The sequence below is a fragment of the Rhea americana genome, unplaced genomic scaffold (genome assembly GCF_003343005.1).
Source record: "Rhea americana isolate MKP2758 unplaced genomic scaffold, rheAme1 scaffold_197, whole genome shotgun sequence".
In the NCBI taxonomy this organism is placed as follows: Eukaryota; Metazoa; Chordata; class Aves; order Rheiformes; family Rheidae; genus Rhea; species Rhea americana.
This window is the reverse complement of record NW_028186116.1, coordinates 259,501-274,247: the sequence shown is the minus strand read 5'-3', so window position 1 is coordinate 274,247 and position 14,747 is coordinate 259,501. Positions and strand designations below refer to the sequence as shown.

At 53.7% G+C, this 14,747-nt stretch overlaps 3 protein-coding genes across 6 annotated transcripts in view; 2 read left to right on the top strand and 1 right to left on the bottom strand.

Moving 5' to 3' along the window:
* CEP164 (centrosomal protein 164) overlaps positions 1-1,659 on the top strand; it is a 40,407-nt gene extending 38,748 nt beyond the window's left edge. For both annotated transcript variants that reach the window (XM_085303089.1, XM_085303088.1), the window contains one exon: positions 265-1,659. In XM_085303089.1, coding sequence (XP_085159215.1) covers positions 265-364 — 100 coding nt within the window. In that variant the 3' untranslated portion in view covers positions 365-1,659. The remainder of the gene's footprint in view (positions 1-264) is intronic.
* A 1,525-nt stretch (positions 1,660-3,184) lies between these two features.
* On the top strand, positions 3,185-11,696 carry LOC146596876 (uncharacterized). Of its 3 annotated transcripts, XR_014895600.1 has the most exons (5): positions 3,185-5,205; positions 6,616-6,726; positions 7,942-7,993; positions 8,134-8,329; positions 9,725-11,696. XR_014895600.1 is itself a non-coding variant. In XM_085303090.1 (4 exons), exons 1-4 carry the CDS (start codon positions 5,152-5,154, stop codon positions 9,844-9,846), a joined length of 339 nt encoding a protein of 112 aa, XP_085159216.1. In that variant the 5' UTR covers positions 3,185-5,151; the 3' UTR covers positions 9,847-11,696. The 3 variants fall into 3 exon arrangements, 2 of the variants coding, with proteins under 2 accessions (XP_085159216.1, XP_085159217.1); XM_085303090.1 differs by lacking the exon at positions 8,134-8,329; XM_085303091.1 differs by lacking the exon at positions 8,134-8,329 and having other exon boundaries at positions 3,185-6,456.
* Positions 11,697-14,217: 2,521 nt separating this feature from the next.
* Positions 14,218-14,747, bottom strand: part of DSCAML1 (DS cell adhesion molecule like 1) — an 83,075-nt gene continuing 82,545 nt past the window's right edge. Inside the window, 1 exon segment of the mRNA XM_085303157.1 lies at positions 14,218-14,747. This exon segment is cut by the window's right edge and continues 111 nt beyond it. Coding sequence (XP_085159283.1) covers positions 14,643-14,747 — 105 coding nt within the window. The 3' untranslated portion in view covers positions 14,218-14,642.

Here is a 14,747-nt window from a genome sequence, read left to right as displayed (position 1 = left end):
GCTGTAAGTATCGCCTTTGCAGGGTACACTGATATTAGCAGCAAATCCCTCAGTCCCTCCGATAGTGCAAGCTGTCCTGAGCGCAGTGCTCCTTTGAGTCCCGTAATCCCCCTTTAATTCCGTTTGATTTGGATGCAGCAGGCTAAGTACAACACATGTGCATGAGGCTGGTTCCTGCCCCTCAGTACCTGTCCTGTCTCCTGGCTGTGCTCATGCATGCTAATCCCTCGTGTAAGCCGTGCTTTTCCTTCACCCAGCTGCCAGGCCTCTCTTCCCAGGTGCGCAGAAGCCCCCTGCCAGCAGCTCCAGCCTGCTTCAGCTAGGACTGGATGAAAACAAACAAATTAAAGTGTACCATTACTAAAAGGTGGGATGTGGCATTTTCAGCCTTTGGCTGTGGGCATAGCGYCTGGAGAGGTGGTGGCTGGGGCCCATGCGGCCTGCCTAATGATATATCGTGTTTCGGTGACGCCCAGCCRTCTCCATTCTGCCTCTGTGCTGTGCCCTTGAAATAAAGTCTCTTAGTGAGAGAGCAGAGGAAGGAGGAAGTGAACTTCCCAGGTGGATTCTTCTAATCCTGCAAAGTGTCCAAATATACTTTATAGACTGTTTAATCCAGTGGTGAAATATCAGGGCTTCAATAAATCAACAGTTCTCTCATTAGTATTCCAGCGATTGTGAGACAGAGCTGTGAATCATGGAGGACTTTGAGTAACTGGTCAAGGGGGAGGACGGGAATCCAGCTGAGACTTTGCTAGAGGAAAGGTATCAGGAAAGGTGCCCATGCTGATGCCCAGCAAATGCTTCATGGCAGGTGAGCAGAGTCATCTGGCCTGTATAGCACATGTGAAAGCAGGGGAGAACGAGCAGCAAAATGGCTGTAGAATCTGGGGACGTTCTAGTGGAAAACGTTTACCGGGTGGTGTGCTCTGCGCTTTGGTTTTGTGAGGCTGATTGCTGACGTGCAGAATGGCGGATCCTGACTCTCTGGGAAACATTCCTTTTTGTTGATGTGGAAGCAATAGAAATAAGCCAAGGGYGGCTTTCACGGCCGATGTTCTGGAAAAGGCCACCCTGCTCCCCGCCTTGCAGCAGTGCCGGCCACGACCACACAGCGCAGCTCTGCTGGGTGCTCGTCTAGTTCGTTCCAAACGTGCCGGCACAGGGCAGCGAGGGCCAGGGAGCGCGGGGTGGTTTCTGCTGGCGCAGCCGCTGTTGGGAAGCACGGTCTAGCGTGAACGTCGAGAGGAGAGGAAGATCCGCCTGGGTCCTTTCACAGCCTGGGGACAGCTCCGGAGCTCAGCTCCGCGGCCGGGGCGGCCTCCCTCGCGGGACGTGGCCGTGCCGCTCCCGGAGCGCCTCTGCCGGGAGGGTGGCTCGTCGTTTGGCTCACCGGGTGACCTCAGTTGTGTTGTGCTGGGGAGTTTTATCCGGGCGGCCTGGCATGACCCTGCAGGGGTGCACGCAGCGGGCAGGAGGCAGACAGCGCTGCCCTCCCCAACGGGGGGGAGGTGGGCTGGACTCTCGTGCGGCTCGGTGGGAATGGGGTGTTCGGTTGTGATGTTGGTCTTTCCTCCAAGCTGACTTTTAATATTTTATGCTTTAAAAAAATGGCCCTGCWATTTGCCATTTGGTCTGATTAAAAAGTCTGCATTTCAAGGGATTTTGTCTGTGCGAAATCATCTTCAAAGCCATTCTCTCCAGAGGGGGCTGATGCAGGGAGGATGGTGAAGTTGCTGCTCCAGACCCTTTAGTGTTGTGTCTTTCTCAGTGTGGCTAGTGGTGCTGCACAGCGGAGCAAAGCAGAACTCCTCCTGCTTTGCTTCCRTGTGTTGTGTCCTGGCACACTGTTGCGGCAGTCCATGCTGCGAGTGTGCCCAGGGAATGTTTACATGCAAATAGCAATATATTTTTGATGAACATTTTAAAAATCTCAAGAAGAGCGTTTGTATTTACATTTTTTTATTGAGCTTTTTTAGAACTTCTTAGATTCCTTGGCCAGCCTTTGTCCTAGGGCAGCTTGGTCATCCGGTCGGGCCCACCTTCGTGGACCTGAGCGCAGGCTCTCTCCAGGCACTGCCAGTAGCCAACACGACGTGCGTGTCCTTGCTGAGGAGGTCCGGGTTAACTCTTGTTGGCACTGGCCGAACGGGGAGGCCTTGGATGACCACAGGGAATGGCAGCTGGCCAGAGGAATCCCTCTGTAGGAAGGGGTAGATAAAATACAGATTTCCTGTCTACTCTCAGATTATACCAATCCTCGTCTGTACGGATTTTGCTGCTGGTTTCCCTGCGAGTAGCAGGACCTGTGGCAGGCCTTCCAGGCAGTGTTTTTGTAAGAAACCTGCTGTTCTGGCTTTCTCAGTCAGTCGGACACTGTACCCGAGGCCGTGAGGCTGAGTCCAGTCTGTGTGTTCTGAAAAGCATGTATAAATAGTGTGGAGAAATGCCTGTTTTCTTAGCAACACTGTTTTGAAATGTGTTTATTGTCTCCTTGAAGTTTGTGATACCAGTTGTATCCTATTTTGTATGCAAATTAAATCAATCTGGGTATGTTCAGAGCGATGGTGATATTTGTAGCTTTATTTGTTCTTGCTGTGATACTTTCTTTCCTGGTTTTGTAGGCCTAGCCTTCTACTCACCTTGTACACCTTCCCCTTGCTTGTCTTGAGGCTGCTTGATGCTGTCGCTTGTCAAGGTCATCTCTGGCAATTTCCAGGACCACTTCCGCTCGCTGCGGCTTGATTACTATTATTCTATTAAGCATCTGGCTAGGGTAGCAAATGCAGGGGCAGAGAAAAAGCTAAAAAACAAAACTACAAAAGCCATTCTTTGTGGGGCTTTCAGCCAGCAGGACAGCTTTTCATGGGCTTATATCCTGCCCTTTTCAGAAAACTGTCTTCCAGGCTCATTACAATGGTTCTCTCAGTCTGGAGCTTGATGTCAAGGCTGTAAGGCAGGCTGCGTGCTGGAACAGACCAAGGCCAACGCAGSCGGCGGCTGGCGGAGGGGGCTGCCTGCGGGTGCGCGCGGCGCCACGAGCTGCAGTCTCGCTCTCCTGGGTGCTCCTTGACTGTGCCCTAGCTGGGTGCAGAGCTGTCCCCGGGAAGATGAGGCTGCATCGCGCTTGCATGGATCTGGGCCTCGCTCGGGAACTGCTCTCCGGCAACTYGGGATGTGTTAAAGTTGGTAAACTCTGCAGATTGGCTGCCACTGCCRATTTCTCCGTTTATTTCAGAGCAGCCGTGAATTCTTGCCCGAGTGGTGTTATAGGTCCTGCTGTTGCTGCAGTGTGCTTGCCCGAGTCCTGCTGCTTGGATCGCTGAATAACGCTCTCACCGTAAATCAGGCAGGATTGGTGATGTGCTTTTCTCTTCCCATGGCTTGTTCCTTTTCCCTTCTTATCTCCTTCCAGCAGCCCCACGACACCCGTGGCCAGCCCTTCCTAGCTGTGCATGTTTGCCCCTTTGTGATTTTCCTTTTGAGGTAGTCTTTCATTAAAGACTCAGCTTGTCCTCTGTCTCAAAGCACTGCAGCAAAGGCTGCCTCTGTCCAAACGGGGCGTTCACAGCGTGCATCCTGGCTGGGGACTCTCCAGCGCTGAGAGACGGTGGAAGAGTAACACAGACAGTCACAGAAGGGATGGGGAGAGGGGAGCTTCGACACCTGCCCTTGTATTCCCAGCTCTGCTTCTTCTGTTTGGTGCACTGTTGGCTGGAAAAGGCTGGCGTGGATGGGGATGTGGGGACCCTGGGTGGGCATAGCCTAATCAGAGCTGCTGGTGCATTGGAGAACGGACCAAAAGGCAAATGCGGTCCCAGGATGCACGAGGCACACAGAAGCGTGCAGGGGCTGGGACGATACTGTGCACAGTTGTGTTCTGTTTGTGGAGGGAGGGCTGGAAAGGAAGGAGTGTGATTGCTGCTGTGCATGCGGGGAAGGGAGGAGAGCTGTTGAAGCTGAAGGACAGACCTGGCACAGGAACAGCATCAGCTGGCTGTGCAGAAATGGAGGCTCATAGATGCATGCCCTTAAAAACAAGAACCGGACAACCCCTCGACCTGAATTACCACAGTTCTTGCTGTGCTTGATCTGCACATGTGTGTCTGTGCCCATTGGAGACTGCAGTAAGAGCTACTTGGGCAGGACTCTGACAGCAATACACCTTGCCCAGGTAAGCGCATTTGAGGGCAGGTAGTTCTTGTTGTGGCACCCATTGACCTACAAGCAGTGTACAGCACTGGCTCTCGAGTCCTGCCTGCTCTGAAAATACCCTTTCCTGGCCCATTTTTCCCTCCTCCTCCACTGTATGGGAGGAGAACGATGCTCTATTGTGTGTTATTGCTGCTGCTGGCCTGTTCACGGCTTGCCTTGTCCGATGATGTTGATGCTGCTTGGYCACAGGTAACCCAAAAGCTGTTTGGTGGAGACTCTGGGCTGTGCTGTGTCTTGCTCTGTTGAGGGCTCCCTTTCCCTCACAGTTTGTAATTAAATTTGAAAAATCAATTAGAAGCCTGATTAAGTACAAACGACTTGCAGCTTACCCAGGGGCTCGCCCACTGCAGCAGTGACCGAGTGCTGGAAGTGCTGAACCCAGCACTTCCCACCCTGGACTTTGGCATGTCGTTGAGCCCCTCATTTCAGTTTGTCCCCTACTCTGCTCCTGAGGCAGCTGCTGTGCAAAGAGCATGGGACAACCCCGAGAAACCCAAAGTTACATCTGAAGTGTGGGTGCCTTCTTGGTGCTGGAGGCTTTGCTGAAATCCTGCTGGGAGGCAGTCGCAAGCAGAGGAGATTTGCTCTGTGTCATTTCTCAGCTCCCTTCGAGCTGAGCCTGAGGTGCGGGGGGTGCAAGCATGCGTAATGGGCACAGGCTTGCGCTTGCTTGCATGTGTACACAGGGAACAAGAGGATTTGCTTTTCCTGGAATGGCAGTATCTTGTATGTTGGAGAAATTCAGTGATTAGAAGAGCAAAAGGACAGCGTGCAATTACTCTGCCGAATGAATGTGAGCCGTAAGCTCATTAAGGGACTTGGAGGCTGCCTGCTGGAGAAGGCGTCATTCCAGTCACTGGCTATTCAGAGACCACTGTGCCTCGCTCCGAGTGTTGATTTCCCAGAACAGCAGCAGCCCCTTTGGACACTCCARCCATGCTGGCAACCCTGATGACGGCGCTGTTTTTCGTGGTGAGAGCAGTTGGACAGGTGAGTCTGGGTTGGCCTGGCAGCAGGTATGTTTTAATACTTTCAGTCTTGTTTCTAGAAGGTTAGTGTGCAAGGTTCTTACCTTGTTACAAAAGCTAGTGAGCAGTGGGGAGTCTGGACTCGGCTGTTCCCCTAGTCGCTGCATGCTGGCAGCAGCAGCCAGCACAGCTGCGGCTGGAGACAGCGGTGCCACGAGTCTCTGGTTTTGCAACCCAGCGGCTCCATTATCYCCAGCGAGTTGTCTGCGGTGTTGGCTTGAGAGCTTGCATGAGTTTTTGTCATCTTAACGAAGCAGGTCGATAGACAGCTTTGCCGAGCGCAGCTCTCTGTTGTGCCTGTGTGAGTGCAGACAGCTGGGCTTCYCAGGCTGGGGATCTGGCGTTGCAAGGGTGCGCATGGGGGAGGCAGGAAAGCCCTCTGCTTTCTAGGGCTGCCTAGTCTCGTGGGGGAGTGGCAAGAAAGTGGAGATGGGTTTCTCATCCATTCCGTTTTGCTAGCCCGCCTGTGGGCTGTATCGCTGCCGGCCTGGCTGACTCTTTAAGGACAGACAGCTGTTCCTGGCTCCACTGACCATGCTTCAGGTTTTTGTAGATCCTTCCCCAGGGCCAATGCCTGCGGGTCCCTAGGAGCTTTGCAGYGGTGCCTGTGTAGTGGTTTGCACTGGCCCTTCTGTGCTAGCATGCGAGCAAGGGGGAAGGGAGAGCCCCAGTGCCGCAGCATAAGCCAGCGGCAGAGCTCTGAGCCCTGCCTCAYCTGCCCCCTGCAGTTCCCAGGCCCCAGAAACCCTTCTGGGCAGGGAGAGGAGGCAGAGGTCTCTCTGCTTTCCTTGGGGTGCATGCCTCCTGTGACTCCCTAARCCAGGCAACCCTGGGCAGGAGGCCTGGGCCTGCCCTGAGCACCATGCCACATGGCCTCCGCCTTATCCGTAAGCTCTGCAGCCCTGCTGCCTGGCCAATTTGCTTAGTTCTGGTTCTTGTCTCATAAGAGCTCAGCAGGGAAACCTGCTGCCACTGCATCTTTCCTTCCTGATCTGCTGCTGGTGACTCCGTAATCATCTCTGGCAAGCGAGCAAGTATGGTGGCAGACTGGACAGTTAGGGTGTCAGTGGGAGGAGGAAGAGTGTGGCAGTGAGCGTGCCCTTGGTGCACAGGGTCCCCGGCTGGTGTGTCCCCGCTCTGCCGCGCCTGGGCCTTGTCTCTTTGAGGCATGAACCCCTGGGGCAGCTGTGAGAACATGCAGCAAGAATCGCAGGTCAGTCTGGTGCCAGGAAGGCAAGCTGGGCACCACCACGGTTAGCAAGGCAGCTCGGAGGTGTGATCGCTGGAGGCGRCGGGTGTGGAGGAGCAGCTCTTTCTGCCTCTGCTCCTCTCCTCTCCCTCTCACCTGCTGCAATCCTCTCCCTGCATCCAGCTCGGGACCAGCCTCTTCCATGAAGAGCCCCTGCCGTATCTCGTGTATCAGCCCCTGCCCTGGCAGATCCAGTATGTGACACAGAGTCGCCGCACCAGCCGGGACAGCGAGGTGAGTGCTGGTCTCTGCTTCCTTGCGTGTGGTCAGCCAGGGCAGCCGACTGGGAGAGGGGTTGCTTGCTGGCGGTCCCAGAGCGTATTTGAAATGCCATCGCCAGCTTTGCCAGAGTGACCCCTTGGCAGATCCTGGCCTCTGCCTCCCTGGTGAAACGTGGGGCATGTGCGGTGGGCTCCGCAGGTGGAGCGAAAACCACGTGCCTGCGGGGACACCCAGTGATGGTAGGCTGCCCGCAGAGAGTCGCTGGGGCGGGCTGCCCGCTCTGCGCAGCGGGTCTGGGTGTGCAGGAAGCCCCGGACGTGCCGGCTGAGCAGCTGTGCCCTGCCCGGGCTGCCAGCTTGCGACAGCGGGGCCCTTGTGCAGCTCCAGGGCTTTCTCTGGCAGCGCTGCTGCTGGCCTGGGACATCTGTATCGCAGGTGCACGGGAAAGGTCCCGGGGAGCATCCTGCCGGGCAGTGTCGCTGGGATCTGTTACTGTCAGGGGAGATCTCGAGCGATGCTGATGCAAAGCAGCAGTTGTCTGTCAGTAGGTGCTTGGCATGCCTCGGGCCTGCAGCGAGGGCCGTGCCCGGTGCGGAGTTCAACCAGAGAGAGCAGCACCTGTGTTAACCCAGCAGTCTGCTCAGACCAGGTTTGGGCACCGGGGAGAGGTTCCTCCCCCCYAGCCTTTAAAAGACAGAGAATGACTTAATTCCAAGAGGCAGGGTAGATTGAAAAGTATAGAAGTGTRTTTGTAGAGGAATTGAGGTTGCTTTCTTGTAGGGATGAAAATATTCCCCAGCAGACGTGACATCCCAGGTGCTGCAGAGGCAGGGGTCGGGGCTGGAATCTAGGAAACAAACTCRGCAAGTGCAGTTGCACGCTGATTTGAAATGCAGATTTAGTGAGGCTACACTGTACAGTGTAACATCGTAAGATGTTACCAGCAAATCTCACCAGATCCCATTTTTGATACAAAGCTCTTTTCTCTGCTCCTCCTCAGAGGAGTTCTCACAAATGCAAATTAATTAATCAGAGCTCTGTAGTGCCCTTTAAGGGAACAACAGTAAGTATTTTCAAGTTTCCCAAAGGGAATGGGTAGCAGAAAGCTCTGTGAAGCTAGCCCGGTCCCTTTCAGTGCTTCCCAGCTGGCCTGAAAGAGCCTGTTCTCACCGCCGCAGCCTGGAGTTATCACTAACTCTGTTGTCCTTTTGATCTCTCCCTTTCTAGAAAGGCAGGAGCTCTCGACACARCAGCATCTACTCAATCCCTGGACAGACAGGTGAGCGTGGAGCGGGCAGGGAGCCGGTCCTGGTCTCTGTAGTGGGGGAAACCTGTGACTGTGGGATGCAACAGAAGAGCAGGCACTGCGGTAGCTCCGATTACTGGGGGTGAGCCCTTCCCTCCTCTTTCTCCTCCCAGGAAACCCACCCTTGGGAAGCCTCATTAAGGAGTAGTTTGGAGGCAGCTTTGGAGGAGGAAAATACTCGGATACTGCCCTTTTTAGAAAGGCAGGAGCTCTCAACGCTACAAACCGGTCCAGCTGAATCGCACGGGTCTGACTGTCCCCTTGCACGGTGGGGACAGTCCTCTCCTTGGTCTGGCAAAACCACCTGGAGTAGGTCCTCCTTTGCCCCTCCTGGCTCTTGSTTCTAAGACTCTGCCACCTCTAATGAAGTCAAGTGCTCAGCAAATAGGATTTGTCCACTTCTATTCTGAGCGCAGCTCGGCTGGTAATCGGATAAGAGCGGTGCTCCRGCAGCCCCGCGCAGGGCCGGCCGCCTGGCGCGGCGGGAGCGGGCGGCTGCCGCTGGCCCTGGTGCTGCTCGCCGCGCTGACCCGCTGCGCTGTCAGCTCTGCGCCTGGGCCCCCGGCCCTTCGCTGGGGCAGCGGCGCCCGGGGAGGGCAGGAGCTCGCGCGCTTCTGGGCTGCTGCTCCCTGTCCTGTACCACGGGCTCCTGGCCTGGATCTGGGATGCCCCCTGGAAACCAGTGGGGCATTTTGTGCCTCCAGGAGCGGCACAGCTACGCTGCGGTGACCCAGGCTGTCAGCCCTAGGTGTTCCCATGCAAGGGATGTGACCCCCTTCCCCAGATACTCTCGCGGTCAGGCCAGCCTGGCTGCTGCCCCGAGGGAGGCTGCACCGCTCCGTCAGCAGGTCAAGGGCCCGACTTGGCGGGCTGACGCTGAGACTCGTGTGTTGCTACAGCAGCGTGGCGTTAYGGATGAGCTCTGCCGCTGCCGAGCCCTGCGGAGCTCCTCTGCCAGGTGCACTTCKCACAGAGCTGTCAGCAGCCCACACAGCTGGGGGCTTGTTCCTGGAAACAGAGAGCAGTAAATGCCCCCGGTGGCTCCCCAGCCTCTGGCGTTTGATTTTTGCAGTGAGCAGGATTTACAGCTGACAATGTATCTTGTTAAGCAGGGCAGGAGGGAGCTGATTCCCACCGCGGACTTTTTTATGCATCTTTTTACTTTGCAATTTCTTTTAGGATGTGAATAAAAATGGGTTCAGGTGACATTGGTGAGTTTATACAGCAGCATCTGGCACCAGGATTTCTGATCACAGCTCGGGGGGTGCTTAGCAGTGACACAGTCGCTTAAAAGAGCGCTGCTGAGTAGCTTTGATTCAGTTCCTGTTGAATTTCACAATACTTCCCTCATGCCACATTAAGCATGGGATAGGGAGGGCTCCCATTTRTCAGTATGAGAGCTTTATTGCTGTACAGTGCTGTTTTTTTTTTTCTAATCTTATTTGTGTGTGTGAAAGTAAGTGAGTATCATACTTGGTGATTAAACATGGGGAAGCTGAGGTCTTTGGGGAGTAAAGCTGTGTAAATAGAGGGCTTAGTACTGGTAGAGAGGCTGGCTTTTCTCTCCCTTCTGTCTCTGCTCCTTGCTCCGCTGCCCTGCGCGCCAGAGATGCCCCTCCAAGCTGCTGGAGTGCTGGTTTCAGGGCCCTGTCCAGGGCCACCAGAACTGCTCGTGCTCACTGTGATGTTTGGTTATCGTCCTAGGCAACGAGACCCCTGATTCCAGCAGCGAGAGCAAGTTGTTCTGCGACCCTTCTGAGAAGGCAGCCGTCACCATCCAGACTCACTTCAGGAGATACCAGCAGCACAAGAAGGAGAAGGCATAGACGTGCCGGCCACCCTGCTCTGCACCACCCCTCCTTCTGTCCGTTCTGTACCCCAGAGAGACTCGCAGCCATGGTGGCTGTGACCCTGCTCCCTCATACGTAGCTCTTGGTGTGTGCGCAGCTGTAGATACCCTTTTGGTGTTTGCRTTGGCAGCTGGTCAGAGCAAAATCTCTTTCCTGGTGAGTCCTTCCCCAGGTGGCATTGACTGGTGGGCCAGGGTACGACCAGTGAGGAGGTGTTTGAGGGGACCTCAGGGCCCGGGTTGGCATTTCCAAGCCTTTTCTTGGTGGCAGCCACCACAGCTGTGGGGTGGCAGGCCATCAGGGCAGCTGTGAGCAGGAGCAGTGCTGGGGGGCTTGCTGAGCTGGCTGTCCTCGCAGCTGTGTCCCGAGAGYGAGGGCCAGCACAGCTGAGAGCGGTTAGGGCCAGCCAGCTGCCTGGGGCCTCGCTCTGCTCAGCAACAGCCTTCTGCGTGCCTCCCTCCGCACTTTTGCTTCTGAAGCCAGGGTGAACTGCTCTCCTTTCTTCTCCTGCTCCGGGCGGCTGCCTCGGGGAGCTTTCGAACGTCTGCAAGCTGGCCAGGAATGGGACATCGCTGGCTGCATGCCACAGGCAGCAACAGAAGCGAGAGCCGTGCTGGGTGCTAAGTATGAGCTGATCTTGCTTTTCTGGGGGAGTGCTGGTGYGCTGCTTTCAGAGCCAGGGTGCAGGTTGGAACTTGTCTTCTGCAGGTGCTGACACTGAACCTGCTTCGTACTGAGCCAGGCTCTACTGCTGGTTTGGCATTTGGGTTAGGTGCYTGTTACCGGCCAGCCACCCTGTCCCGGTCTGCTGGTACAAGAGATCTCGGCACACAAGCCGAACGAGATGAGAGCTGGCAGAGACCAGCTCCAGGTCTGGCAGGGACAGGACCCTAAGGTTATCGCAGTTTCTAACACTCATTTTTGAGCACTGGCTTTTGGAGGGKGCAGAGTTGTTGTGCTAGCAGGAACATGGAAGCGCAGCAGAGCCAGAGGAGGTTTGCTGTGAGCAGGGTTGGATGGCAGGGCTGTCTGCCTGCCCATGTTTGAGCAGTTGGTGAGGAGATCCTGTGCRCTGTGACACGGCAGGTGTCCAGTGGCACAAGGTAGGCAAGGGAGGAGGCAGCTTTCCCTTTCTGTCCTCTCCATCCACAAATGTCCTCAGTCTGTCTCACCTGGGCTGCATCCCCAGCTGCCCAGCCAGCTTGTAAGTGCTGGTGTTTGGTCTTCGGGCTGCTTTTAGTACTTTGTTACTGCCTGGCAGTGTGGGCTGCGTCTGCAGTGCTGCTCGYGGCCCTTTTCTCGAGGCACGTTGCGAGTGCCGAGCTTGTTACGGTTTGGTGCCCCTCTCTGGAGCGGGTGAGCTGCCCGGCTGCATCGCAGGCAGGGCTCAGGCCTGAGCGGGCTGAAGCCAGGAGGTACGCGTGCTTTGTAAGGACGGGATTTGGCTGGAGTGCTGTGCAGGGAGCGAGTTAGTCAAATGGACCAAGCCAGCTCTTTTAATTTCTTGGTATTTTTTTCCTGTTGAAGGCAGAGTTGGGGTAGTGTGGCTTGAACTGTCCGCCCTCCATCAACAGCCAGGTTTGTAGCTGTGGCTAGACTCTCCTGGGGAGAGCCTGCACCCATCGTAAAAGGGCAGCGGCTTCGTGGGCAGGGATGGGAATGCTGGTGTCCTGTTGTTGTCCAGTGCTGGGAATTCAGACCGCGTTAATGACCTGTACAATGCCACGGTTTGTAACTGCTGGGGGTGGAGAACTCTTGCTACGATGTAGAAGGAAAGCTGTGCTAGCCGATTATAATAAAGACGTGTTAATCTGTTCTTCCTTTTATCTTGCTAATCCGCTTACTCTCGCTGCCAAGAATACTTGCCTTTTCTTCCCTCCTCTATTCAGACTCTGGGATTGACATTTCAGAGGTGCTGCATGGTTGCAGAGCCGTAACACTGCTTTGAGATGAGGGTGGGTGCTTGGCTCCGTATTTAAATTTGTACTGTGAAAAGGGTTTTGAACTCGAACATGCACTGAACTGCTTCTGCAAACCAGAGGAACGTTTTAGAGAGCTGCTAGTTTGCTTGTCAGTGCTTCCCACTGGTCTTGGGGAGAGACAGGCAGGACAGAGAGTGGTTTCACTGGGTTGAGGGCAGACGCTAACTGGTGTAAGACAGACCTGATTACAGGATGTGTTGTCGGAGCAGTGATGTGTTGACGTCGCTGCATGGACCCRTGGGCTCCCTAGAGTAGATCTAAGCAAGACACTGGGTCCATGAATATGCTGCAATAGCCTGCTGGGAGGATTTGGAGTTTTTCTGCAGCCACAAGATTTCTAGGAAGCTGTTGAGCAAAACCAGAAGCCTGTGCATCACTGCTGACCAGGGCTGTCCTGCTGCAGGTGAGCGAGGTCCCTTGGTGGGGTTACGAGCAGCTGCGTCCCGCAGACACGGTAAGTCGGCCCCCAGGTRTGGGGCTCAGAGTGCCCCTGGCCACCCACGCACCTTAGTATYGTCCCATGACGACTTACCTAAGAGTGAGCCAGACAATGTCTGTGGTCCTAAAAGACCCTGTCAGAGCTGCTTAGCGAGAGCTGCTGCATTGAATTGCCTTGGTTATRTCCTGTGTACAAATGCTGTACAAAATCTAGGCACTCGTGGCGTGCTAAATTGGAAAATCACCATGGCTTTATTGTCTTCAAAAACCCGTTAAAAATGAATGCATAAGAAAACTCATGCATAGAAGTAAATGTTATTCAGAACCGCATTTGAAATTCGTATTAAAAACAATCCCAAATACTGCAGAAAGAGCCTAATCCCGTTTCACACGTGGATTTGGGGGCAAGCTGATCACTCCTGACATGACGTCTCAGCACAGCCAAATGGACAACTCCAGACGCAGGGCAACAACCTGGAACCTCCTGGGAAATTCCTGGGTCTCTGCTGGACCTTCCCGAATGCAGGCAAGCCCCGGCACTCCTTCGGAAGGACAGCGCGTGCAGGTGAGCCCCAGCCACCGACAGAGGCAGAGCAGCTCGGACGAGAGGGTCAGGCAGAGCAAATGCAGCATCTTTGACCAGGCCATGTGCTTCAGACACAAAATAAAACCCCCAAAACCCCACCCTGCCCCACAACAGTTCTCTCTCCAAGGAAAGCTTTACAGGGATAGATGGAGCTTTTGGTGCAAAACCTGGCGTGGGAGCTATTTGCCGAGGCACTTGCCCTGCTCACCCGCCGCCCTTCTGCCAGCCTCTCCATGAGGTGTACACGTCCGTACCCCAAATRCTCCTTTGTGCAGGGTGGTGCCAAAATACTCACCAGGAGTGATACCAGTGAGCATAAGGAATTGTAGTGACAGCTCCTTTCCTGAACCCCAGAGAGTAACTGTCCATTTCAGGCTGCTGCTGAGGCATTTAAAACGAGCTGGAGCTGTAAGAGTTGTTTTACTTGGAAACAAACATGCAAACAACATCAAAGGCAGCCCTGCTGACCAGTGCGCCAGCACAAGTGGCTGCTGGAACAGCAAGCCGAAAACTGAAGTAGCAGGTAATGATGTTGCCAGTAACTGTTGTTTTTGCCCATAAGATTTTTGCTGTAACTGAATGAACAAATCAATGAGAGGTGTTAAAAAAAAAAAAAAAAAAAAAAAAAAAAAAAACTAATGCTATATAACAACAAGTGATTGTAACTGCAGTGGTAGAAATAATGCTTCTTTCAAGAATTAAAAAAAAATATATTTTTTTTTTAAAAAAACCCAAACTATGCATGTGTCACAGCTGCTAATTTAAGTTAAAAGGACAAGCTTATTTGTTTATTGTAAAGAAGACATGGAACTAGTGGGTACCAAGCATGGATTGAGAAATGGTAAACAATTTAAAATATGAGCTAGTAAACTGGAGGAAATAAGGAAACAAAAAAATGCACTTACAACGAAAGCTAGAACGTCACCTTCCAGAGGGGGAGCTGGTGCTATTTCAGGTCTAACGGAGTAAAACGACCGTGTCTAGCAGCCGTTCTTGCCTGCCTGGGCAGCGGGGAAGGGGAAGGAAGGTTGCCAGCCCCGGGGGTGCTGGGGACAGGTGCTGCCTGCCTTTAGCTGGGCTTGTTCTCCTGAGCAGCTGTGCGTGCAGCAAGGGGAAGGGTTTGATGCGTTTCTTTAGTGTTTTTACTTGCTGCAGCCAAGGAGAGAAACCACCCAAGGAGGAGGGGTGTGCTGGACTTCACAGCCTGGTGGAGCCGGCCTTGCCGAACAGCAGCGCGCTGCGTGCCCGGACACCGTCTCCGCTCCTTCCTCCCGCGGCACCCCCCGTCCCAGCTCCCCGTCTGCTCATTTAAGAAACACCCACGTTATAAACATAACCTTTATTGCACACAGCGCTGGGTTTTTTTTCATAGAAAAAGGTATTAACACATAAGCATTTGCAAATTGAAGCAACTCCTGTTGTTTTCAGAACAGTAAAATAGCATGCAATGTCTTCGAGACGTTCCTTTTTCAAAACCACCGACAAGATCAGGGAAAAAAAAGTCGCTGAGTCTTTCCTTGTGCCCCTTTCAAAATGATGTGAAATATATATATATGTTTACATATATATTATATTTTTAAATCTGTAACATCAAATTCTTTGTGCCCTGGTTTCTTTTTCTGTTTGGAGAAGAAGAAAATAGTTTCATTTATACAAAAGAGTTCCTTATGTACAAGAGTTTTTGTTATTTAAATATAAATAGCGCGGGAAACCAGCAGAGTTCATTGTGTGTGTGTGTGTGTGTGTGTGTGTTTTCGTGTAGTTTCCTACACGAGAGTGTAGGATTTGGAATATGCTCCAGCCCCTTGTTTTTGAGACCTTCCTATACCAGATGTGCTCATTTCTAGTAGCGAGTCCCTCGAGCCTCCCAT